General features: G+C 41.0%; 1 protein-coding gene across 5 annotated transcripts in view; it reads left to right on the top strand.

Moving 5' to 3' along the window:
* Positions 1-26,475, top strand: part of LOC137423008 (axin-1-like) — a 96,882-nt gene extending 70,407 nt beyond the window's left edge. For 3 of the 5 annotated variants that reach the window (XM_078774800.1, XM_078774801.1, XM_068109755.2), the window contains 7 exons: positions 5,992-6,126; positions 9,432-9,829; positions 13,902-14,078; positions 15,048-15,242; positions 20,159-20,260; positions 22,772-22,927; positions 25,960-26,475. In XM_078774800.1, coding sequence (XP_078630926.1) covers positions 5,992-6,126; positions 9,432-9,829; positions 13,902-14,078; positions 15,048-15,242; positions 20,159-20,260; positions 22,772-22,927; positions 25,960-26,095 — 1,299 coding nt within the window. In that variant the 3' untranslated portion in view covers positions 26,096-26,475. The remainder of the gene's footprint in view (positions 1-5,991; positions 6,127-9,431; positions 9,830-13,901; positions 14,079-15,047; positions 15,243-20,158; positions 20,261-22,771; positions 22,928-25,959) is intronic. The other 2 variants (XM_078774802.1, XM_068109756.2) reach the window with 1 other exon arrangement.
* Positions 26,476-26,818: the final 343 nt, after the last annotated feature.

The raw sequence follows: 26,818 nt of genomic DNA, 5'->3' as shown, positions 1-26,818 counted from the left end.
CGTAAAACATCTAATAAAGGGAGCGGGAGACAATATGGGGGGAGAGAGAGAGGGAAACACACAAGTACAGCAACAGAGAACAGGGACATCGGGAGATCTGTGGGAGGGAGAGGGCTTGGGGGGAGTAGGCATGGGAAGGGGGGGTGGGGGGGGGAGATTGCCACCATCTCCTGAACCCCGTCTCCTTTACCTATGTAATGTGTAAATGGACAGTTGCAGACATTGCCATAGCTGTGGAACTTCAAAGCAGTTCCATTAAGTCTGCACTATGGTTGCTTGTCTGTGCTCTATAATTATTTTTTGAAATGCTGGGTGTTAAGTAGGGAAGCATCATGTTCCATTTTTAAGTCTTTTGTATGACTCGGGCAGACTCGGGTTCGAACCGCTGACCTCCCATACCCGGAGCGGTCGCTCTAAGCCATTCAGTCTCCGAGTCTGGTCAAATCATCATTTATTTGTTCATATCGAATGACTTGCACATGGGCACTGTACGTTTTAAGGAAATCCTGTTGAAACATTTTTTTTTTTTTTTGGCAAAATGACCCCAACATTCAAGTTTGATCTTTCCTTGAAAGATGGCCACGAGTTCATGAGAAGGACTGATTATTCTCAGCCCTCATGAAACAATGCGGAAGTTGAAGAGTGCCCGAACGTAAATCTGTAGCGGCAGCTTGGCCTCCACACAATGAATGGAAGAAGGTGACGTGTGTGGTTATAAGGTCAGTAATGTGAGCCGAGCTTCTTCCATGCTTTGGAGAAAGCATGTTGGGGTTTGGAACAGAAAGGACCAGAAACTTTAAGATGAGTTTACCATGCATCCCTTTCCAGCAATTGAGTACAGTTGAATTTAGCAATCGCATTCATATTGTGATGGACACGACCACAACTACTTATTTAACGGTCCCAAGTATTCCGACTGAGCTGGCGAAAGATTTTGAATCTTTCAGGAATCGAACCCACACTAGACTGCTTTGACGTAAGATACCTCTGCACCGTCCAGTTGTATCTATGTTTATATATTTTTTTATGTAGAAAATATTTATATTATATTATTCCCAGCTAGTGTGGGGATTAATCTTGACGTCGTTCTTGAAGCGGCTGGCCAATTCTGACGTCAAACTGCAGCAGGAATTTGTACTTTCTTCAGGGTGCCAGCAATAACTCTTCTACTCTTCATGAAAGACACCATGGAATCTTTATGCACCACCAATGAGCCACTGTTTGCAGACGGGTCCTTCTTTCTGAAGGATAACAAATATATTGATGTATTGTCGTGCATGCATAAAATAAGGTAACGTTTTATTGCCTGGTCAAGATTTAATACCTCCAGCTGCCTAGCCTGGGTTCGATTCCCAACACAGCTATAAATTGTCACCCCCGGTGTTGAGCAGGCAGGGTGATTCATCAATGTGTGCACCATCCCTCTGATGGACGTTGGACTGGGCATCTTGTCTGTCGGCATTAATTGGTTAAAGATCCCACGGTGTCGTTCTATCGCCAGCACCCTAAACAAATTAAAAATTCCTGCTCTAACTACTGCAGGAAAGGCAATGGCAAATCACCAAGTATAATTCTTGTCCAAAAACCTGCTTCTGCAGCACTTACGCTCACTCCGCAACCGAGTATGGTACATCGGAATCAGTATATATATATATATACAGTCACGTGAAAAAGTAAGTACACCCCGTGTAAAGATTTGACCTTTTCAACATATTTCAACATACAGCTATTTGATCTTCATTTCAACAATATTGATAGATAAAGGTGATATAATATAACAAATATCATGAAACATTTACATTTTGTAGTCCATTGTATAATTTAAATAAACATAAATGCAAATTTCACATGTGGAAAAAGTAAGTACACCCCTACATTTATCACTACTTCAAATACCTAAAATTAGAATCAGGTGCACCAGCTCAGGTGCAAATGATTAGAACATCGTTAGAGAGGATCTTGGAGGAACCTGTCTTATTTAAACCTCAGACATTTAGTTTGGGTTACTCTTTGTTGTTGAAGTGTGCGGCGTCACCATGCCTAGATCAAAAGAGCTCGCTGAGGCCTTCAGAAAGAAGGTTATAGATGCCGACGAGTCTGGGAAGGGATTTAAAAAGATCTCGAAAACAATTTGAAATCAATAATTCGACTGTCCGGAAGATCATCTACAAGTGGAGAAGATTCCAAACAACTGCCAACTTGTTCAGGCCAGTCCACCCCAGCAAGTTCAGCACGAGAGCAGACCGCAAGATGCTGAAAGAAGTCTCTAAGAACCCCAGAATGTCATCACGGGACCTACAGGTAGCTCTTGCCACTGTTGATGTCAAAGTGCACGAGTCTACCATTAGAAAGAGGCTGCACAAATTTGATCTACATTGGAGGTGTGCCAGGACCCACTTACACCCACTCTCACCTTTGCTGTCCAGAAAGAACATCAGGGCAAGACTAAAGTTTGCCAATGAAGACCTAGGCAAAGACCAGCACTTCTGGAACAATGTGCTCCAGACAGACGAGTCAAAGGTAGAGCTATTTGGCCAAAGTACCAGAAGACATGTTTGGCGAAAACCAAAGACAGCATTTGACCACAAGAACCTGATACCAACTGTATAGCATGGTGGTGGAAATATTATAGTTTGGGGCAGCTTTGCTGCATCAGGGCCTGGGCAGCTCACCATCATATACTCCATGATGAATTCTTCATTGTACCAGAGGGTGCTTGAGGATAATGTGAGGCCATCTGTCGGAAAGTTGAAGCTCAACCGAAGGTGGACCTTGCAACATGACAATGACCCTAAACATCTTACTATAACTCACCAAAGTCCGTCTGTCTGTTCGAAGGTTCCGTAAAAACTGCTTAACCGATCGCAAAGATATTTTGGGTTGGTAATCTTTGGACCCCTGGGAGTAACATAGGCTATTTAGTTTTCCCAATTTCAGCTTTGGTCTCCAGCATTCTCAGGTTTGGACTCCCGCAATAACATTCACGTTCGCATAACGTTCATTGTGACGATGTTCTCATTGTGACGATGTTGTGACGATCTATGTGTTCATGATAGTGTTTGACGTGACAGTGTGAACGTAATTTCGTAATGTTTTTCGTTTCGTAATCCTTGAATGAACGTTTAATGTTTAATGAACGTTTAATGCCCTTCGATGTCCGGGGCCGCACGTGCGCTACACTGGACGTGCCAGCGTGTACCTTGCAATTCGCTGTCAGGCTCGGGTAAACCGCTCAGCCCCATCCGTGATAGGGACTGGGGCTTGGGACAGTGTCCCACGAACGAGGAATTCCCAGTAAGCGCGAGTCATCAGCTCGCGTTGATTAAGTCCCTGCCCTTTGTACACACCGCCGTCGCCACACAAACATCACAATGAAACACAATCACAATTCACATATTCGTGCAATTCGAATAAATACGAATAAATAAATTTCGAAATTACAAATGATTAACTGTTTTGATTTTGATGATTTACGTGTGATATGATTTGACAGATGTTTATATGAATCGTTTAAAATAAAAAAATTCTGCCTTCAATTTCTGATATTTTGCCTTTTCATTTCGGCTTTCCTATTGAAGCCCCGCCCTGTAGGGCAGGTACCGTTGCTAGTACCAGTAAATCCACCAAGGAATGGCTGAAAAGAAAGAAATGGAGGGTTCTGGAATGGCCAAGTCAAAGCTCGGATCTAAATCCCATCGAGATGTTGTGGGGGGATTTGAAACGAGCTGTGCATGCAAGAAACCCCTCAAACATCGCACAGCTGAAAGAATTCTGCATGGAGGAGTGCACAAAAATTTCTCCCAGTCGATGTCAGAGACTGGTAGACAGTTATAAGAAACGCCTACTTGAGGTTGTTTCTGCCAAAGGGGGCAATACGACCTATTGCCCACTTTGCCCCCAATATTGCCCCCAATACGCCAAGGGTGTACTTACTTTTTCCACATGCGAAATTTGCATTTATGTTTATTTAAATTATACAATGGACTACAAAATGTAAATGTTTCATGATATTTGTTATATTATATCACCTTGATCTATCAATATTGTTGAAATGAAGATCAAATAGCTGTATGTTGAAATATGTTGAAAAAGTCAAAACTTTACATGGGGTGTACTTACTTTTTCACATGACTGTATATATATCTGTGCAGTCTGTCTTGTGTTGTCACTGAACTACTCCCTCAAACATCTGTGAAATCATACCAAACTTCGGGTATGCACTTATCTCTCCCTAAGGGTATTTTTTTTAGAAAAAAAAAAAAAATTCTACTTAAATCTACAACTTCATTTGTTTATGAAATGTAATGTCACGTACATTACAAATAAATTTGTGAAAAATAATTATTTGTATTATGATTGGTGTAAATCATAACAACACAGCAACTCAGGTACAGTCATTATCCTCAGCTAAAACAAGCCCGTTCCTCTAACGACGCTTGGTGAGGTGAGCCTAGCTAGTAGACGTATATATATATATATATATATATATATATATATATATATATATATATATATATATATATATATATATATATATATGTATATATATATATATATATATATATATATATATATATATATATATATATATATATATATATATACATAACTTGCAGACATTTCCTTCCATTGAGACATCCATTTTGTTTATCAAGCTTGACACAATTATTGTGCATACTAGTCAGGTTCACTATGTTTTTTCGTTCAAAATCATGGTAGATTAGCAAACCTATACATTTTTGGAAACGTTATTACATGGAAAATCTGAAAATAAATGTTTACATTTGCCAATTCCGACCAATTCGATTCGACCAATTCGACCAATCGACCAATTCCATTCGACCAATTCGACCATTCGACCAATCGTTTCGATCGACCATTCGACCATTCGACCAATTCGAACGATTCGATTCGATTCATCGAATTCGATTCGATCGACCATTCGACCAATTCGATTTGCCAATCAATTTGACCGACCTTTGCTTGTGTGGAATGGACTGTGAAAACGATGCGGACTATATTGTCGGATACGGCACACAGGACAGTGATGACGAACTCTAAATGGCATATTCTGTAATCGTGTATGTTTGATGCCATTGACTGCCTGTGTATATTTTGTCATTGACTGCCTGTGTAGATGTGAAGTTATACTGACTGCATGTGTATATATGATTTTGCTGACTGCCTGTGTATGTTTGGTGATATGAATTATTGTGACACATTTTGATGTTATTAACTGCCTGTACAAAATGATAACATGTATTTGATTATGCAACTTATCGCGAATATAAAGACAGTATTTTGCAATTCAAAACCTTTGATTCGTGTCTTACCATTCCCCATAGCACTAATTTGATACTTTCATTGGATTCCTTGTCCCTGAAAATATAGGTTTAGTATATTTTTAAAAGTTTTTAGCGTAATTAGAGGCAGAAATAGAACAAAATATGTATTTTACAGTGGCCATTTTGGAAATCCAAAATGGCCGCCATACAGGTATCTCTCCAAATGTAAACATTGATTTTTAGTTTCCTTATGCTATAACCTTTCCAAAAATGTATAGGTTTGCTAATCTACCATGATTTTGAACGAAATATAATTTATTGACATAGTGAACCTGACTAAAAGTGGAAAAGTCACATGTGATGGTCACAGACAGACAAGGTCACCGAGAATGTGAAACAATTGTTTTATTTGCCAGATATCTTGTATATTTGCATTGTTCAGACAAAATGAAACTTGAGAGCGTAATTAATTGCCAATTATTTTAGAACTCTTAGAAGTATAGCCATTGGTTAGTCAAATTGGTAACTATTAAAGTCACCATTCAAATTTTTTTTCATTTGAGCGTTTGATGAGGTGACAACGATAAGAGGTTCGGCTGTTTCTTTCACGACTTGCCACATTGTGCCTGTACCATAGTTACACACACACAAGGTTGTGGACAGTGTAAATATATGATGTTTCTCGGTGGTGCTTTTGCTTCCCCAGAGCCAACGACAGGCAAGGGATGCAGTATCTCACCCAGAGCAATTTGCAGCCGAGCTGTCGGTGAAGCTGCTCCAGGTGCAGCAGGAGCGTCGGGCCCATGAGGCGCTGGACGAGCGCTTACAAAGAGTGCGTGCGGTGAGTGCGTCGTCTGCGGTGTGATACAGTCGTTGGTTATAGATTTTTCAATACCACATAGGGTCATGTACACTGTGCTTCGTGATTGGATGTTCGATTCGTTTTTGAAAACCGCTTCTGAATTTGTAATGTTGTTGCTTGCATCACCGAAGTTGGACGGAGGTCATGTTTTCACCCCCATCTGTTTGTTTGTCTGTCTGTCTGTCTGTCTGTGAGAAGGATATCTCAAAAGGTTATGGATGGATTCAGATGAAATTTGATGAACATGTTGGTTGTGTGACAAAGAAGAATTGATTAGATTTTGTTGAAGATTCGCATGCAGATCCAGACACTAGAATGTTTCAAGTGATTCTTCACTATTGAAATATAAGATCAAAAACGATATATAGCATGATGTTTCAAAACGTTGTGGACGATTTTTGATAAAACTAAGTGGATGAGTGGGTTAGGTGACGAGAACAAGCAAATTAGATTTTGTGTTCTGCAATTATATATATATATTTTGTCCGAATGATATCCGGTGAAGATTCGAGTGAAGATCCATAATATATATTTATAATTTCTAAGTGATTCTTCACCATTTTTTTTTTTTTTTTTGTATACAAGATCGAGGCTCATATAAGAGCTAACATTGATCACAAAAAGACAAACTGACACATAAAACATAAAACATGATAAAGGGAGTGTGAGACAAGATGGAGAGCAGGGAGATCTGTGGGAGGGAGAGGGCTTGGGGGGAAGCGGGATGGGAAGGGGGGGAGGGAGGGTGGGAGAGGTAAAAAAAAAAAAAACTACATGGACACTGCTAGGAATTGCAGGAAAGAAGTCGGTATTTCAAAAAAGTGGATCTGGGGTGAATTAACGGGGGTAGAAAAGATCAAGGTTTTAGATGGGGGAAGATAAGAGCTGGTGGTGAACAGCTGTTTTAAAGACCTGGAGGGAGGAGTGGGATTGGAGAGAGTGAGGGAGTTTGTTCCAAAGGCGGGAGAAAAGAGGAATGAAGGAGTGAAGGTGAGCAGAGAGTCTTGATTTTGGCAATTTCACAAGAAGAGGGTTACTGGCAGATCTTGTGCACCCTGCATGAATATTTTGGGGACAGAGCACAGACAGAGCTGGGGGACCAAGGCTGGAGAGGAGTCGGTAGAAGACAGAAAGACCACCAACCTGCCTTCGATGAGTGAGTGAAAGGCCCTCGGAGTTAATTAAAGCATTGCTCAATTATATAGTTCAATTGAAATAAAACAAAGGTTTTAAAGCCTGGTAAAAAAAAAACTTTAAAAAGTTTACCGCCATTGATGCACCGTCTTTTACACCACTGTGGCGGACACAAAAGCCCACTGGCGTGGTGACATCATTCCACGCACCAAGTGGGCGGTGGCCACGCCCGAGGGGTAGGCGTGGCCTCAGGATATACACCGGGCGACCAGCCCGGAAGAGTTCAGTGTTACAGTGTAGTCTTACAATAAAGACGTTCATATGTTACCGCTTGTCCGCTTCCTCCTTGCTCACAAGCAGCGCGCGTAACGCCGCGCTTTACCACCATATTTAACACGTTAAATTCGTTATTCGTGGCTGTTGTTTGTGTCCTTTATGACATCCCGACAAACAGTAAGTTTCCTGTTTGGAATGATTTTCAATTTTGTTTGACTGCCAGACAGGCCGGTAGACCAAAACAACTAGACCAAACAAAACAACTACCAAAACAACTACAACCTCTGTGCGCATGTGCACTCAGGACAAGATTCCATACAACATTCCATACAAAATTCCGTTCGGTTTTCCAAATTCAGAGCCAAAGTACTGCTAAACTGCAGGTTTGTGTTCCAATTCATGTTCTGATTCATGTGCCGATTCGTGTTCAAAATATAACATTCAATTGAAATGAAGTAGTTCCTCGATCATAGGCCAACGTTTGTCGACAGACAAAGAAAGTGAATCAATTGCTTAACCCCACTTTTCACTTCTCGTGCGGGGTAATGAACGGGAAACATGTTCACACGGTCACGACACAGGTGGGATAATTCAATTTATCGGATGACAGTCATTGGTTATTTCTTCATGAGCTCTTGATGTAAAACCTGGGAGTATATTTGAGAAAAATGGAGGAAGGTGAAATAGTACATGACCCCAAATACATTTCAGCCAACATTGCAGGTTGCTATCGGTTAAGTAAGGAACCGAGTAGTGTTCAGCTAGGTATCGGTTAAATTCTTTTGTTAACTTTACATTATATTTACGAGCAATGGTACCCGCCCTATGGGCGGGGCTTCAATTGGGAGGCCCAAATGAAAAGGCAAAATATCAGAAATTGAAGGCTTTTTTTATTTTAAACGATTTATATAAACATCCGTTAAATCATATCACACACAAATCATCAAAATCTAAACAGTGTTTGTAGAATTTAAATAAAAGCCACATCGCTGTTCATATCGGTAAATATTATTCCATCGTGTTTGGAAAAACTGGAAAATTGGAAAATTGGGAAAATTGGGGGAAAAAATGGAAAAACAATATAGCCTAATTTACTCCAGGGGGTCCCAGGATTACCCACCCAAAATTTCGTTGCGATCGGTTCAGCCGTTTTTGCTGTACCTGGGAACAGACAGACAGACAGACAGATATTTGGTGAATTATGGTAAGATTGCGAGACACTGACCTGCATACACATATCAGTTCTTGTATAGAGGTGTCTTTGACGTTTTTTAACATTGACCTTGACAATTATTGATTTTAGCACATTCGTTTCTGATTTAATTATTTAGATCTTCAATAGTACGTGCTCTTGTGGGATAGACCACTGAATTCACGTGTCCCCAAAGAAAATAAAGTCAAGTGGTGTTAAATCTGGACTATGTGCGGGTCGTCGATGACATCCTATCCATCTCAAATTTATCGTCTCAAAAAAAAATTGACATTTTTCCGAAGATTCTGGACTTTTGAAACACCCTGTACATACATTGTATTACATACATAAAGTAGAGGGGCATCAGGAGTCATTGGGGTACTTTAACATGAATAACGTCGACATCTTCATCGGGTGACAATGGACAGGTTGACACAAAATATGGAATTTGAATTTGGGATCCCAGTATCATGAATTACATACTCAGATGGGACACTTTACAAGCCAAAACGACCAAAAAGTGGGTTTCTGATCACTCAAGAATGTTGATGTCAACTTGTCAAACTAACTGGTTGTGATGAGACTTGTCGGTTCTAATGAATTTATATAGTTGTAAAGCTTGAATAATTTGCTGAAATGTTCGAAGAATTCTAACTTGATTTTCAATTACTTTGCATTGAAGGAGGAAAACGGAGAGAATGAAGCTGAATGGCATCATGCCTCAGGAACGACCTTGTCCATAGCACCTGGCAGCCTTCCCTTGATACCCCCGGACGACCCCGAGCGGATCTTAGACGAACACGTTTCACGGGTACTTCGAACCCCAGGGACGCCATCGCCTCCTGCTGGCGCTGTGCAGCAACTGCAAACTTCCTCCGGCTGCCTGGTGCAGCACACTTCCTTATCCAGCCTCCCGGGATGCACTCTACATGGCACAGGCAATGGAGGGGGCTCTTTGGATATCGCTCAACGGACTCTAGAGGGGCAGTATGAGGATTGGTGCCATTATGTAGCCCGATCGTGGGCACATTCCAGCAACAATGGAATGACCTCCTCACCACTTGGCTGTCTCGGAAGTAGGTGAGGCTTCTCACATTTGCCTTGTTCACCTGATTTACATAAATTGCATCCTGCACTCGATAGCTTCCTTTTTCACAATGTTCTCTGTTGTACATGTCACTCTCCATCTATGTCCAGTTTTAGATGGTTTCACCTATTATCATTACTAGCGTGACTCAGTGCGCTCTGCGCGCCTCACCACACGTCGTTTCAGAGGGGTAGGCATCTTTGATCATTTTGGTGTCTTTTGGGTCTTCATGGTATTTTGGGTCTTCAGGGCCATTTGGGTCTTCAGGGTCTTTTGGTTATTTGGTGTCTTCAGAGGGTTTTGGGTCTTAAGGGTCTTTTTTTTCATCTGGGTCTTTAAGAGTCTTTGGGGTGTTTTGGTTGTTTGGGGTGTTTTGGTTATTTGGTGTATTTAAGGGTCTTTTGGGTCTAAAGGGTCTTTTGGGGTCTTCGGGGTATTTTGGGTCTTCAGGGGTCTTGGTGGTCTGAAGAGTCTTCGGGGAGTTAAAGGGTCGTCAAAGGTCTGAGGGGTCTCAGCAGTCTTAATGCAAATAAGAGGGTTAATTAAGAGGGTGGTAATTTTTTTTTGAAGAAGAAGAAGACGTTTTCGTCGCATAAAACATAACGACATAACGACATACATAACCATATACGTTTGCTCTATTATAATAAAAAGATGTTGCACAAAGTTTTTCTGCAATATTTTCACATCACTAATAAATTGCAGGTTCATGTAAGACAGGGAGTACAAGGTCTTTTCATGAATATCTCTCACCAATTCCAATTCCTTTTGAAACATTCAGAAAATTCTAAAAACTACATCGGAAGAATCGAATAGAGTTTATCCAAAATAAACTCGATTCGGAAGTTTTGGTTTTGAAGTGCTCGCCATTTGGGACTTTGCAAGATAAGTGCTCCGCAATGTATTATACAGTCACGTGAAAAAGTAAGTACACCCCATGTAAAGTTTTGACTTTTTCAACATATTTCAACATACAGCTATTTGATCTTCATTTCAACAATATTGATAGGTAAAGGTGATATAATATAACAAATATCATGAAACATTTACCTTTTGTAGTCCATTGTATAATTTAAATAAACATAAATGCAAATTTCGCATGTGGAAAAAGTAAGTACACCCTTGGCTCTAATAGGTGGTATTGCCCCCTTGGCAGAAACAACCTCAAGTAGGCGTTTCTTATAACTGTCTACTAGTCTCTGACATCGACTGGGAGAAATTTTTGCCCACTCCTCCATGCAGAATTCTTTCAGCTGTGCGATGTTTGAGGGGTTTCTTGGATGCACAGCTCGTTTCAAACCCCCCGCAACATGTCAATGGGATTTAGATCCAGGCTTTGACTTGGCCATTCCAGAACCCTCCATTTCTGTCTTTTCAGCCATTCCTTGGTGGATTTACTGGTATGTTTAGAGTCATTGTCATGTTGCAAGGTCCACCTTCGGTTGAGCTTCAACTTTCCGACAGATGGCCTCACATTATCCTCAAGCATCCTCTGGTGCCATGAAGAATTCATAGTGGATTCTGTGATGGTGAGCTGCCCAGGCCCTGATGCAGCAAAGCTGCCGCAAACCATAATATTTCCACCACCATGCTTTACAGATGGTGTCAGGTTCTTGTGGTCAAATGCTGTCTTTGGTTTTCGCCAAACATGTCTTCTGGAACTGTGGCCAAATAGCTCTACCTTTGCCTCATCTGTCCAGAGCACATTGTTCCAGAAATGCTGGTCTTTGCCTTGGTGTTCATTGGCAAACTTTAGTCTTGCCCTGATGTTCTTTCTGGACAGCAAAGGTTTCCTCCTGGCACACCTCCCATGTAGATCAAATTTGTGCAGCCTCTTTCTAATGGTAGGCTCGTGCACTTTGACATCAACAGTGGCAAGAGCTACCTGTTGGTTCCGTGATGACATTCTGGGGTTCTTAGAGACTTCTTTCAGCATCTTGCAGTCTGCTCTCAGGCTAAACTTGCTGGGGCAGCCTGGCCTGAACAAGTTAGCAGTTGTTTGGAATCTTCTCCACTTGTAGATGATCTTCCGGACAGTCGAATGATTGATTTCAAATTGTTTGGAGATCTTTTTAAATCCCTTCCCAGACTCGTAGGCATCTATAACCTTCTTTCTGAAGGCCTCAGAGAGCTCTTTTGATCTAGGTCTGGTGATGCCGCACACTTGAACAACAAAGAGCAAACCAAACTAAATGTCTGAGGTTTAAATAAGACAGGTTCCTCCAAGATCCTCTCTGACGATGTTCTAATCATTTGCACCTGAGCTGGTGCACCTGATTCTAATTTTAGGTATTTGAAGTCATGATAAATGTAGGGGTGGACTTACTTTTTCCACATGCGAAATTTGCATTTATGTTTATAAAAAATATACAATGGACGACAAAATGTAAATGTTTCATGATATTTGTTATATTATATCAACTTTATCTATCAATATTGTTGAAATGAAGATCAAATAGCTGTATGTTGAAATATGTTGAAAAAGTCAAAACTTTACATGGGGTGTACTTACTTTTTCACGTGACTGTATATTTACAGGGAGACAATGGTGCATGTCTTTAAAATATGGACAAGGACAAGCCAATTAGATTTTGGATCAGGTCCGGAATCTAGATCCGGCCTGTCAGTGGGATACAAAAAGTAAACTGTTCAGCCTGGTGGAGGTATGCGCTCTACCGAGTGACGTTCTGTTCTAGTTAGGATTTTAACAGAGTCTATTAGAGAGGAACAAACTTGGGGTCAATTTTTCCTGATGTAATATCAAAGAATAAGAAAAATAAAATATGTTTAAAAAATAATAATTTTGCGATTATTATATCTAAATTTGTCTGAAAGACCGTTCTTGTAAATGAAACTCTGGAGCATCATTATTGTGCTACTTTTGTATACAGCATAATGCTGTGGGTAGCATAATTTGCTGCAGACACAGCTGTGCATCCTGTCCGTTAGAGCACAAATTTGTAATTTGTTCAGGGCCTCTGCGATAGATCACCTACTCCTCATGAAGCACATCGTGCGATCGTTAACGTCCACCAACAGATGCCTGCAGTTGTCCAGTATAACTTCCATCAGAGGGACGGCACGCACATTGATGAATCGCCCAGCCTGCGGAACACTGGGATGACAGTTTATAGCTGAGTCGGGATTCAAACCCAGGCTGGACAGCTTCGAGAGCTCAGGACATCAAAACTCCAACAAGTCCATAAAACTACTTCAAAGCCTTGTGGGTCTTTTGTTGTTTTTATCTATGATCTGCACACTGATGCAAGTTGTAATTTTTTCTCATTGTACATTTTCTCTCCTTTTGTGATTTTTTTTTGGTTCCCTTTGGTGGTGCCTTTGCCTACAGATGCTTGACAGCTGCCTTTTATTGTCCACCATGTGTAAGCCTCCAATATTAATGAACTCTGCACATACACATCACACGTAGAAAGACAGGTTCCCCAGGCAGTTACAGCAGACAAAGTCCCCTCCCGACTGCGTGCTTCGTGCGAATAACACATGCGACTGTGAAATCCTCAGGTTTTCTTTCTTGTTTTCTTTTGTTTTGTTTATTTTGTTTGTTTAACGAGCGTCTCTGTCACTGACACTTTAAAGGTTCACAAGTGTACTTTTTGCCCTCTCTTTTGAAAGAAAAACCTCAAAAGAGCAAGAATACAATAAACAGCAGGAGATTTCAGGATGTGGACTTTCTGCAGCGAAGGAGCTTTTCGCCAAATGTTTCATCATTTTTTAGTTTTGACATGTGGGTCAAGAGATATGCGAGGTGCTTATTGTGAGAAGAGAGAGCATACGGCTCCGGAAATTCGAATGCATTTCACAATGGGGTTGCAGTAAAAAGAAAAGCGAGAGATATGAAGAAGTAGTGAGAATATGATGACAGCAAGGATTTTCTACAATTGTGAGGTTGAAAGCCAGAAAGCATTGTTTCTCCTAACAAGCAACCTTGTGACTTGAGCACTAATTCAGATACTTGGCTCGCCGAATGTAACCGTCATCTGAGAACTTGTCAAACTTCTTGCGGCGAGTTTATTTTCTTGAATTTGTGACGATTCCCTTTTACAGATCTCACGAGCTCAGCCCAAAAGTTCTGAAAGTGTCTTGTCCGGTGGGGGTGAGTTGGCGGAGCCCCGAGTCCTGCGCTTGGCATTCCAGCTCTCGGGGACCCTCCGCTTCTCGAATCTGGCAATGGATGTTGCTTGGAGACTGTGAAACCTTGGGACACAGCAGTGACTTTCCCAGGTGAGACGACAAACAGTTATATGAACGATATGCAATAGTTTAAAGAGATGCCAGCATTTTATATGGGTATATATCAAAAATAAGAAAATACATGCATACATTTTGTGCTGCCTTTTTGGTGGGTTTTGGACTGTTGTATCTCATTCCGATAACTTTTTGAACACCCCATGTAGCATGCTATTTCTAAACGTGGTAATTAACAGATTTTATTTTTTCTGAATGTCATGGCTGGACTACTCTTTGCACAAGGTAACATGCAATCTTTAAGGTACACCAATGGGCTTACAAGATGGCATACAGATACACATACCCGCCTCTAAGCTGTCGAACTTGGGTTTGAATCCCGACTGAGCTATGGACTGTCATCCCAGTGTTTCACAGGCAGGGTGATTCATCATTGTGTGTGCCGTCCCTTGGTTGGACGTTAAACGAGCATTCCATCTGCCAGGATCCGTTGGTGGACGTTAGAGATCCCATGGTGTCCCTCGCGAACAGTAGGTGACCTATCACCAAATTCCAAATTCCTGCTTTAACCTTCAGAGAGTATTGCATCAGCGCCCTCAGCCAATGATGCTACCCCGCAGCTTTGTGCTCAATACGAACGAAGACTAAGAAGGTCCACCAACAACCAGTTCTCTGAATTAACATCTATCCAATGGACCGTACGCAGGTTGATGCCTCATCCTGCATGCAAAGCACCAGGATGACAGTTTATAGCTGGGTCCAGATTCAAACCTATGCTGGACAGCTCAGAGGCGAATGCATGTATATCTGAGCTCTCATGTCAGCCATTGTGTTTAAATTAAATAAGTTCCCCTCAAATATTCATGGATTTATTCGAAAATTTGACCCTCAGTGCCCCTTTGAGGATTTTCAACAATTAGAAGAACAAATACCGTATGAACATACCTTCTCTGTTGTCATCGTAGTTCTTCAACACCATGCTGCCTTCCTTCTACTCTTACACAGGAAAGTAGCAACTGGTCACCAGACGCAACGTTGTGATGTCTTTGGTGAAGTAGGTGGTGTTCAGCAGCCCTCTCATCCATTCATCCAAGACCCAGGAATGCCTCCTCCCACAGCCCCCAATCCCCTGACTCAATTGGAGGAAGTGCGCAGAAGATTATTGGAAATTAAGGAACCAGAGGAAGGCCCCACAACAAGGTGAACAGTGAACACATTGCATTTTGTGTTGTCCATGCTTTGTGTAACTTCTTTGATAATGTTGTTTATGTTATATGACTTATGTTCCTGGATTGCCTTGAAACATTTTTGTTGTATCAGTTTTTCACAAGGTATTTGTCCCACGGCTAATGATGAATGTTCTCAATTGGTTGCCAAGTAACTACTTTTCAATCGTCAACAAGTTTGTTTTTGTTAAACAATAAAAATTCAACACCAGAACGTTTCAAGCATGCACATATTTTCATTTAAATAACATATGTACATCCAGTGTTCCTTTCATTAACTATACCACTGAAGGTGGAGGGAGATTATGTTTTCACCCCTGTTTGTCTGTCTCTGTCTGTCTGCCTGTGAGCAGGATATCTCAAAAAGTTGTGAAATTTTCAGACTAAATTTGGTGGACAGGTTGGGTGTGTGACAAGGACGAATTGAATAGATTTTGGTGAAGATCCAGGTCCGGATATTAGAATTTTAAAAATAATTCTTCACCATTGAGAGAAAGGGCCAAAATGATATATAGCATGATATCTGAAAAAGTTATTGATGGATTTGGCTGAAACTTGGTGGGCAAGTCAGGTGTGTGCCAAAAACAAATTTATTCTATTTTGGTGAAGATTCTCTTTTTTGTATACCGTACTAAGTCAAGGATCGTGGAAGAGCTAAAGGATCTGGATCCGGCCTATCAGTGGGATACAAAATATAAACTGTTCAGCCTGGTGAAGGTATGCGCCGGGTGCCGAGTGCCGTTGCAGTTCACTGTGTCATTCAACCTGGCCAATGTTTTCATGAGGTATACACCTAATAATTAACCAATTCATTTTTGAACCTATAATCTACCTGAAATTGAATTTGGTTCATTGGGTGTGCTGACAACTTCAACAAATTTCACAAGTCAAACAAGAAGTAAGCTCTCATCAAAATATGGAATTCCACCTCCATTACCTGGTTTTCTGCGGCAGGGAAAGCAGCCAGGAGTCCGGGTGGGGAAGCAAATGCAAGGTAGCTCGGTCACCTGGCAGGGATTTGGAAGGTTGATGTGGTCCTCAGCTTGCAAAATATCTCCAGATATCTTACTATAATTCACCAAATGTCTGTCCGTCCGTTCCCAGGTACCGCAAAACGACTGAACCGATCGCAACGAAATTTAGGGTCGGCAACCCTGGGAACCCCTGGAGTAAAATAGGCTATATTGTCTTTCCAATTTTCCAATTTTTCCAATTTTCCAGTTTTTCCAAACACGATGGAATAATATTTACTAGTAAGGGCATTTTATGAGATATTTCACAAATCTGTTAACTAAATTGTTACCAAAAAATTTCTTCACCAATATGTTTGTAAAGGTGTGTAATAACATGTGTTAAAATGTTGAAGTTCAACTCCCGTGGGAAACCCAGAAAAAAAAGCTGTTGAATTCGGGTACCGAAAAATTATTTTCGAGAATTTTTTTTTTTTTTAATCGGCCCTTAAGTAACTTATGAGGGGTCAAATAAGGGTTTTTCATGATTCTGAGTTGATTGTTAACATTTATATTTTCACTTTTACATTTACACACAAAGTAGCTTTTATTTCACATACATATATAATACTCAAGAGTTATTTCTCATTCACAATGTCAGAAGTTTCAACAGTCATTGTCTATGTCTTCTTCAGACTCAACAACATCATGACTGCAGTTTCTGCATGTAATGCCATTACAGACTCCACAGGCCGAGATGCACGTGACCCCATTCTTCTTGCAGCTGCATCGCCGGTTGCTGCAATCTCCATGACAATTACAGCTCGTGAACTGCAATAGCTCCTCAGGAGCCGTGGGGTCCAGTGTTGGAACTGGCTCATACCCATGCACACCTATTGTCCATCCATAGTCACTGGGGTTCAGAGACATGCTCTGTAGAAGGATCCAGTCCCGGGTCTGCAGGTAGGCACGGAGTGAATGTTGTGCAGCTGCACCCTCTGTTGGAGGTAGAGTCTCTGGTTTGATCACTCCTGCCGCTGCCTTCCTTGAGAACATGTTGTACCGAATTTCACCCAATGTAGTATCTCGTCCATGGTAAATGTACTTGAAAATCGCAGTACCAGCCTGAATCACTGTTTCCTTGGTGGCTTGTGTGTCAAGGAAGATGTCGATGTACTCAGCCGCGTCCCCTTCGGAAAAGGACTTCACCCGGGGGAAAGCTGCTGTTGTCTGTGGATCTGGCAAAGATGGTGCCGGAGAGGTGACTTCGATCCAACCCATTGCGTGAAAGGGAGTGTTTCCGTGAATAGAGACAATGTTTAAATCTATATTGTCTCCAACAAACTGAGTGACTGCATTGTTTGTTTCCCCAACCTCCATAAAGACCACCTGATCATTACTTGACAATTCACTTTCACTGGCTGGCACTTTGGCTGTCATCACTGATTGATCCTCAAGCGCAGCATCAACCGCAACCTCATCATTGATCTGTTCATCGGTTTCCTCCACAATGGTGTCAAGAGTGCCAGAAGTATCTGGAACATCATCTCCACTCCTACTATTAAGGAAGCATTATTTGTAGTTTTGTGTCTCCGTGTAAGACTCAGTGTATCCCAGCCGGTGGAACTTGTTGAGCATCCATTTTGACCCAAATCTATGATCAAGTTGTATGGCAAGCCCCATTTGGTGTGGCAATACTCCAGACCAAGGTCGACAGGCCTTAATAAAATTCTGCCCCCAAACGGCAACTCTTTCGTCTGTCTTGACAATCGGTCTCAAGAACATCTGAAGGCTTGCAGGAACAAGTGTCAGCTGACTATCGATGTCAGTCATACTGTGTGTGGTGGGGTATGACTTTGGACCTAAATCAATCAAGGCAATATCATTGGATATGAACTTGAGTGCCGTCTTTATGATCTGAGTCTTCTCATCTCCATGGTCAAGATTAGCATGATGCTCTCGCAGAATATTGTCGGTGCCATCTTTGAGACAGAGTACATCTGCCCTTCTTTCCTGTGTTGTGAAATACAAGGTGTCTTCGTATTTCTCTAGAAGTTTTATCTTTAGCCAATGCTTTGAATAAGAAAGGCTCTTCTCTGGTGACTGATCAAACTCCTGCACCTTTTCATGGACTTGGTCCATGTTCATTACCCCATGCTCTAATTCTGAGTCTAACCATTCGCAGAATTCAATAAAAACTGCCTCTCGCTCCTCATCAATACTCCTCTGCCTCTCTTCCTTTTTCCTTCCTCATCAGTCTTGGACAAACTGTCACCTCTCGCAAACATAAGTTTGCATCGCAAATGGTACAGTGTTTCTTCTGCTACCAAGTCGTTGATCCCTTCCAGGCGTCCAGTGATTTCAGTGCCCCAGTCATCCCCGCGACTCCGTGCAGTCTTCAGCAAGCTTGCCTTCAGTGTATCTGCAGTCAAATTATCTGGCACTCTGTATTTCTTTCTAGCTTGTGCTGGATTATTTTTGTAGAGCTGGGCTGGTTGGTTGCAAAGAATGCATACATCCTTATACAGGTGGTCAACTGACTGTGATCTTCTAGAACTGCAGCCAGTTGATGAACTGAACTCACAAGTAGTGCGTCTTCTCTTCAACTTTGATGACTCTTTCTCTGCCTTTGATGCTTGAGCTGACTTCTTGGTGGTTGCAACAAAGTTGTTGTACAGATCATTTTTACACTTCTGGTGGTACCTCAGTTTTCCTTCCTTTTGAGCCTCCTTCATACGTTCCACAACAGTAACATTTTCGACAGTTTCTGCTTGTTTCAATAAAGTTGAGTATCCCTTTGGAGTTGCCTGTATGAGCCTTTCAGCTGGTGTATCCGAGCGTGCACAGATGAAGCAATTGAGCACAGGTGGAGTAACGTCTTCATCCATATTGCTAGACTCCATGTCCTGCAAAGTAGAAAATGAGATATATTTAGAAATTATTTTTCCACAAAGGAGTGTCTGTGGTGAAATATAAATGTTAACAATCAACTCAGAATCATGAAAAACCCTTATTTGACCCCTCATAAGTTACTTAAGGGCCGATTTAAAAACATAAAAATTCTCGAAAATAATTTTTCGGTACCCGAATTCAACAGCTTTTTTTCTGGGTTTCCCACGGGAGTTCACCTTCAACATTTTAACACATGTTATTACACACCTTTACAAACATATTGGTGAAGAAATTTTTTGGTAACAATTTAGTTAACAGATTTTCATATGTTTCCCTTACTATACCGATATGAACAGCGATGTGGCTTTTATTTAAATTCTACAAATTCTGTTTAGATTTTGATGATTTGCGTGTGATATGATTTAACGGATGTTTATATAAATCGTTTAAAATAAAAAAAAGCCTTCAATTTCTGATATTTTGCCTTTTCGTTTGGGCTTCCGAATTGAAGCCCCGCCCTTGGGTGGGTACCATTGCTAGTTTTTTAAATTCCATCTGTGATATAATTTCATCTAATTTGGGCTGTAATACCAATATTTTAAAATATTCACAACGATAGTTTCATTCCAAAGTAACTATAGTGTATTGGTTAGAGCATCTGCTCCGAGTCTGGGAGGTCAGCGGTTCAAACCCTGGCCAGGTCATACCAAAGACTTTAAAATGGTATGCACTGCTTACTTGCTTGACTTTCATCAATTAAAAATATAGAGCACGGACAATCTCCATCGGTTGGCATCCATGAGGAGGAGGATATTCCTCCTTAGGAAATGCCCCACTGAATGCGATAAGAAAGGCACACATTGTTGTGGCGTCTCTGGTACCCAGAGTGCCTCGGGAAGTGACGGCACTTCCCTCGAGCTCAGTGGCTGTTTTTCTTGTCTCGTATATTCATCTGTATGTCCATTTGTATCCACGACGAGCCATAGATACTGTAAAAAAAAATTGAAATTGTTTGTTTTTCTGACCATTATTTACACTTCCTTTATAGGTGTTCACCTGCACTGCTGAAACACGTTCCTGGTTTCATGGAGAGTTTCTTCAATTCTACTTACTCCAGTATCCACCAGAAGATTCACAGCGCACAAGCCGAGTAAGCCTGTTTGTTTGGTTTTCTCTCTTCGGTTTGGGATGAAATTTCTTTTTTGGACGTTACATAAATTATTTAAGTGATTGTAGAGACTCAACAGACAACAGACCAGGTTCCTTTAATAATATCCTCATTGTTATCTACCTGGCCCTGTTGATATCATCAGTTGACGTAAGTCTTCCTCTGATTTTTCTGTTGTGGTATGGAAGAGAGATTAAATATAGGTTAAAATCCAAAGCGTATAGTGTGCTTGATGCAAAACACCCCACAGATATTGGATGTTGTGTTTTTCATGGATACGGATCAACTATGTGTCGGTAACCTGACCAAATTCAAAATTGCTTCCCTAAACTACACCAGTCTGCGACAGAATAGTGACATGTTTAGGGATGTTTCTCAGCTGCAGAAACATCCACCACCTGAAGTGGGGGCACCCTGCTAAGTTCCGTGAAGAAGAATGACGTGATTGCAACTCGTTAATATTTCGAGAACAACTGCAAGCTAGATATCTGTGATCACAAAGCGATCGTTAAGGATAAGCCTATTATTCTACGACAGCAGGAACCCTTTATAAGGACATAGGAGGAGCACAGACAATTATAGTATGTATAATAATATTTCTCAAATAAATATAAAAATATACGAAAGATATACACAAACAACAATCTAGAGAGTTAATAGAACACGATACCCCATGCAGTAGAGAGTTCAATAAATAAACAGACTTTGGCAGTTGGTCTGTGCATGCGCAAAGGCAAAAGGTGGAAAAAATGTTTCTTATAAATTAAATATTTACTTTAAAAGAATACTGGGGATAAGGAAGGACAAGCCTGTGGTTTATAAAGATTGTTCAAAAAAATTCCGGAAGTTTAGAGCTATTGAAACAGTATTATACACCACTCTTATACACCATCCTATTTAGCAACTCCAAGTACTCCTAAACTGGAGGTTATTGAAAGTGCAAAGAAGGCGATTTGTGTTCTACAGTGTTCAAATATGTAATTAAATTTAAATAAAATAAAGATTTTCAAGATTGTTGAAAGGAAAAAAAAATCGGAAGTATTTTGGCCTTCTCTCTCTCAATTGTGAAGTATCATTTGAAAAAATTATCGTATCTGGCTCCAGATCTGGATCTTCACCCAGATCGAAACAGTCCATCCTTATCACACACCCAAACTGTCCACCAAGTTTCATCCAAGTATGTCCAGAACCTTTTGAGATATCCTGCTCACAGACAAACTGGGAATACATAACGTCAGTCCACCATTGGTGGCGGAGGTAACAAATGAATAATAAATAAAACCAAAGCCTCCTCAAAATGATGGCTTTATCACGTAACCTTGTCCCATGCACTTGTGGAAACACGGGACAGAGAAAAGAGAAGACGAGACAATGAGAGAAAGAAGCTCTGCACGTAATGTTCGTGCAGGCGGTGTAGGAACCCCAGTGTACAGGCGGTGCACACAGACTGATGTGGGGTGGTCCTTGCCACACCTTGTGTACTTTCCCGAGAGACATTCCCCGTGAACCAGCCCTCCAATGGACAGCAACTTGTTCCACACAGCAGGACCACGCACGACAGAAGCACAAAGGACCAGGCAGGAACCACAATGAAAAGAGAGCATTGATCTGGAGTGTACAGTATTTTGTGCTTGTATTACAATCCCACAGAAGTGATTGGGCCATTCGCGGCTCATGCCCATTGGTCAGCGTGCCAGACAGATTTTTTATGGCTGTGCTGATTGGCTGGCAAGCCAGGCAAATTCCATACCACAGACTGTCTAATGGCCTTGACTCCATTTATTGGCATGTTGCTTGTGCATCTCTTATCCTCACGTTGACCCTACGAAATGGCATATGAGGACATGGAGGTCATGTGCATGTGTCGAGTATTTTGGTCGAATCCCAGTGTCAGGGATTTCATACATTTGGCTCTGTTACCAGCCCTTGAGCATTCTGGGACCTGAACAAAGCTGGCAGAAACGACCCCTCGCCCAATTGTTATGCTTTGAAGTTTCCTTTGATTATTTCCTGTGCAGTATAAAAACCCTGGCCTGATGTGTTTTGATTGAGACCCTGGTCCGTTCCTGGCTTATATGGCAGCTCTCCCATGTACATGTGTATCCCCTGTACCTTTAATAAATTCTCCTGTAACTGTCTGAGTTTGGTCAAATTATCATCCCTGGAGGGGTGCTGGAGGGTAAATCCCGGAGCACATGTACATATCTACATACTTGTTACATTCGTATTCATGTCCTTTTGGGCTTAATTGTATATTTTCACACTCGCATAGCATATGATGCTTTAGACTGAGTCATGTTATTATGCTCATTTTATTATTTAATTATTAGTCTCACCTGAAGGACGAGCTAGCTCTTCCACGACCCTCGACTGTGCATACAAAAACAAACTTTCCTTGTGTCCCCTAATCATTATTTATCCACTGGTGTTAAAAAGCTGGAGGAATAAGGCAACGGCTCTGACCCACACCTGCTTCGTGTCACAATTGCCCAGGAGAAACGTGGAGTGCAAACACGACGAGGACATCGCACTGACCGTGGTCGCCTATTACTTCTGTGGTCAGCCCATCCCATACAGGACATGCGTGCATGGTCGCTTAATCACACTGCACCAGTTCAAGGAGATTCTGGCCAAGAAGGGGGATTACAGGCAAGATTTGAATGAATGCTATTGGTGAAGCCGTGCTACTCTATCGGGCCTAACATCTCAAAGCACACACATCTGAACTGCCACCACCGAGTAGAAAAACTGAGTGTTTCATCTGTTCCCAGTGCAGTGAACACAAACTTAGTTTTAGAAACCAAAAGGGGGAAAAAAAAAATCAAAGTGTACAAAGCTTTCTGTACTATCAAGAACAAAGTTGTGTCCAAAAAACCTTGAGCTGTTTCAAGCTCCCATCATGTACCAGACTTTATTATTGATCTCATTTTATTCAATTAACTGCTTCATCCAAATAGTTAAATGATTTAATTTATTTTTAGAGATTATAATTTTCATCTTTTAAATAACGGTTTTGTCCAACGACTGTAAGAGGTGTTGCAAAACATTTTACCTTTTTTTCCCCCGAGAACCCGTTACGGTTGTGCAGGGGGGAAAAAAGGTAAAATGTTTTGCAACACCCCTTAGCTATTTAAATTTTTGCTTGTAATAATGTGAAGATAAAAATAGCAGAGCCAGCGTAAACACAACTCTAAAATCCATCCAAACTTTCCAACCTAAAATTGAAATAAGATAGAAAGAAGCATAATAAAAATGCATCAAATTAGGAATATACTTTTGGATATACTCGTATTATTACCGTCTTCCTATTTGTGTATTATTTTATCAACCCTTCTTCCTGTGGCGTCTCTTCCTGACCCTAACCCTAACCCTAACAACCGCATTCGTGAGACTCAATCGTACTCTTCCCTCCAGAGCAGACTTTCTCAAATGGTGGGTCATGACCATCATGACCACCGAGTCAGTGGGTTTCCGGAGGGGTCACGAGCTGTCTGCGCTAACAAAAAGGAAAAAAAACATAAAAATGAAATAAATAAGTCCTATAGATGTTGTTCCCTTTTGTGAACTTACCTTCTCAATCATAGTAGTGATCAAAACTTAAGCCTGTAACAGGCTGATCGATGGTGAAAGCGAGCCACGATGTTCGCTGAGTAAGACTAGTCCGCTGATTGACTCTTGTGCAAAGAAGGAAATAAAAATGGCCCAGGTTCCAGTCTTTTTGTTACTCTTGTAGTCAGGGTTGGCACTAATTGGCCTAGCACAAATTTTCCCACCTGGGTTTAAAAAACCCCACTTGAATAAACCCAGTATTTTTTAAGCCTTGACGTCTGTTTCTCTCTTGCATACCTTAAGCTCCCTTTTGAAGTTTCAGCAATCTTTCAGGAATCCTCTGTTTTGTCTGGTAGGGGTTGCTCTAAATGGAACGGGTCTGTTTCATTACTTTCAAAACCTTCGATTTGATTGGTCTTATGCGTTATTCTGTTTGTTTGTCTGTCTGTCTGTTTGTTTGTCTGTCTGTTTGTCTGTCTGTCTGTTTGTCTGTCTGTTTGTCTGTCTGTTTGTCTGTCTGTTTGTCTGTCTGTTTGTCTGTCTGTTTGTTTGTTTGTCTGTCTGTCAATCGCCTACAGGTCACAATTTTAAACCGATCTTCATGAAACTTCACCACATGGTAGAAGGAAGAAGCCCATTGCGTTTGCAGCCAAAGGTCAAAGGTCATCTTGAGGTCTGATTTCTAAAATTGTAATTTTTCATCCGATTGACTTGATAATTGAATAGCATTTGCATATTGGAGGAAGGAAAATGGAATGTTATTGAGTCACTAAATTGGGAAACCAACTATTTTTGAGCTCAAATGGTCAAAGGTCAACTCAAGGTCGAGCTAAAGTTGATTCTAAAATCATCAATTTTCATCTGAAAAATCATAACTTTTCATCCAATTAACTTGAAAATTACACAGCAATTACATAGAGCATCACTGAATTGGGAAAGAAACTATATTTGAGGTCAAAAGGTCAAAGGTCAACTCAAGGTCAAGCTTCTAAGATCATCAATTTTCATCTGAAAAATCATAACTTTTCTTCCGATTAACTTGAAAATTACACAGCAATTACATAGTGCATCACTGAATTGGGAAAGAAACTATATTTGAGGTCAAAAGGTCAACTCAAGGTCGAGCTTCTAAAAAATAATCAATTTTCATCCGATTGACTTGAAAATTAAACAGCAATTGCATAATGCCTTAATAAATTGGGAAACCAACAATTTAAGGTCAAAGGTCAACAAGGTCAATCTCATAAAATCATCAATTTTCATCCGATAGACACGAGCTTTGATTAAGATCGTCAATTTTAATCTTAATGAAATGGACAATTTGATGTATCCATGGCAACTTTTTTTATTTATGGAAGGGATGGATATTGCAAGTATCATGCTCTCCATGATGTCTGCATGTTTTGTTTTTTTAATTATCGTTTTTTTTTTTTTTGCTGATACATTCTGTCTCCACTTTGCAAGCATTACATTACCTATTTGGAGGACTGCCAAACCATATGTTTTGTGCTCAGCCTACTATTGTACCACTCAGAAATTCCCGATAGGACATAGCAGAGGTAGTGCACTTACCCTTGAACTCTCACCTGGGTTTGATTTCTGGCCCAACTCTAAACCTTCAGATTGGTACTTCGCAGACAGTGTTGCATCATGTATATTAAACTGGGTCTCCCGTCTGCTGGCATTAGTTGGTGGACATAAAATCCCATGGCGTCTCTCATGAAGAGGAAGAGAGAGATTACAACTTCCTGCCCTAATCCACAAGGAGTGCAAAGCATCAGTTGTAATCCTTGTAGGTTAGGGCAGGAATTAGTCATTTGCTATGATAGAAAACCAACGACCAAGTGCTGAACACCGATGGAATCATTAAACCCATCGGTACTTCATTTGCATCACACCTGCCACATAACATGACCTGCCATATGTTGCATAACACCTGCCACAGGTCTCAGTTCCTAATTTTCGGATCATGTATACATTTCACACCTGTGAGGTATTGCAAATCAAATCAAATCAAATCATATATATGCAAATCTTTCCGCTCCCTCATATGTAGAACATAGGTGAGGAATGCATGCATGTTTGTGCTTCATGCTGCCATGACAAACTAAAATGTCATTCTTCCGATGCAGATACTACTTCAAGAAGAAGAGTGCAGAATTTGACTGCGGTGTAGTTTTTGAAGAGGTTCGAGAGGATTCTGCCTTTTTACCGATGTATGAAGACAAGATCATATGCAAGGTTGAGCGTCAAGATACAAAAGACTGACTTTTGCAACGGAATCGGACCATTGTATGTACGGCCTTGCTATTTGTTGCCGGCGTTTCAGCAGACGATTTTGAGGGCACCCAGCAATGAAGTAACCATCAGCCAGGAGCTGGCTAGACGCAAGAAGAAAAAGGAAGATGTTTTGGGCTTCGTCGTTTTCGTTTGCACCAAATATCGACAACAGAATTGCACGAGCTCCGGTAACCTGGGTTTAATATCGGCTGTTGAATAAAACCTTCCCTCGGTGATGCATTATGTACCATGTATAAAAGCATTCGCCCACTTTGTCCAAATGTGTCGTCATAAATCCAACAGATTAATATATTTAAACTCCATGGCATTGTCCAACGTGGTGGAATAAAATGCGAAACATCGACAAAGCGCTTGTCTTGCGGATGGATTCCTTTGTTTCTCAATCAAGATGTAATGTATGAAACGTTTTTGGAAGCCACAGAAAAATGTAAGATGTCTTCATACTAAAATATGCCATTTCTGTCTGTCTGTCTGATGAATTTTTGACGCCAATACATTCTGTCGTTACTTATCTAATCTCAACCAAACTTGACAGGATATGTTACACAATGATATGTTACTCACAACGGTTACACAATGAAGGTTGTAGCGCATTCATTTGCCCCCCTCGCCAAGGGTTTTTTTTTCCCCCCGAGCGAGTTTTCCCCGCCATTGCCGTCAATGGGTTGCGTGTTGAGGTGCATAGTGTTA

Source organism: Myxine glutinosa, chromosome 3 (genome assembly GCF_964187855.1).
Source record: "Myxine glutinosa chromosome 3, kmMyxGlut1.1, whole genome shotgun sequence".
NCBI lineage: Eukaryota > Metazoa > Chordata > Myxini > Myxiniformes > Myxinidae > Myxine > Myxine glutinosa.
Note: the sequence above shows the minus strand (reverse complement) of the source record. Positions and strands in the feature narration are given on the sequence as shown.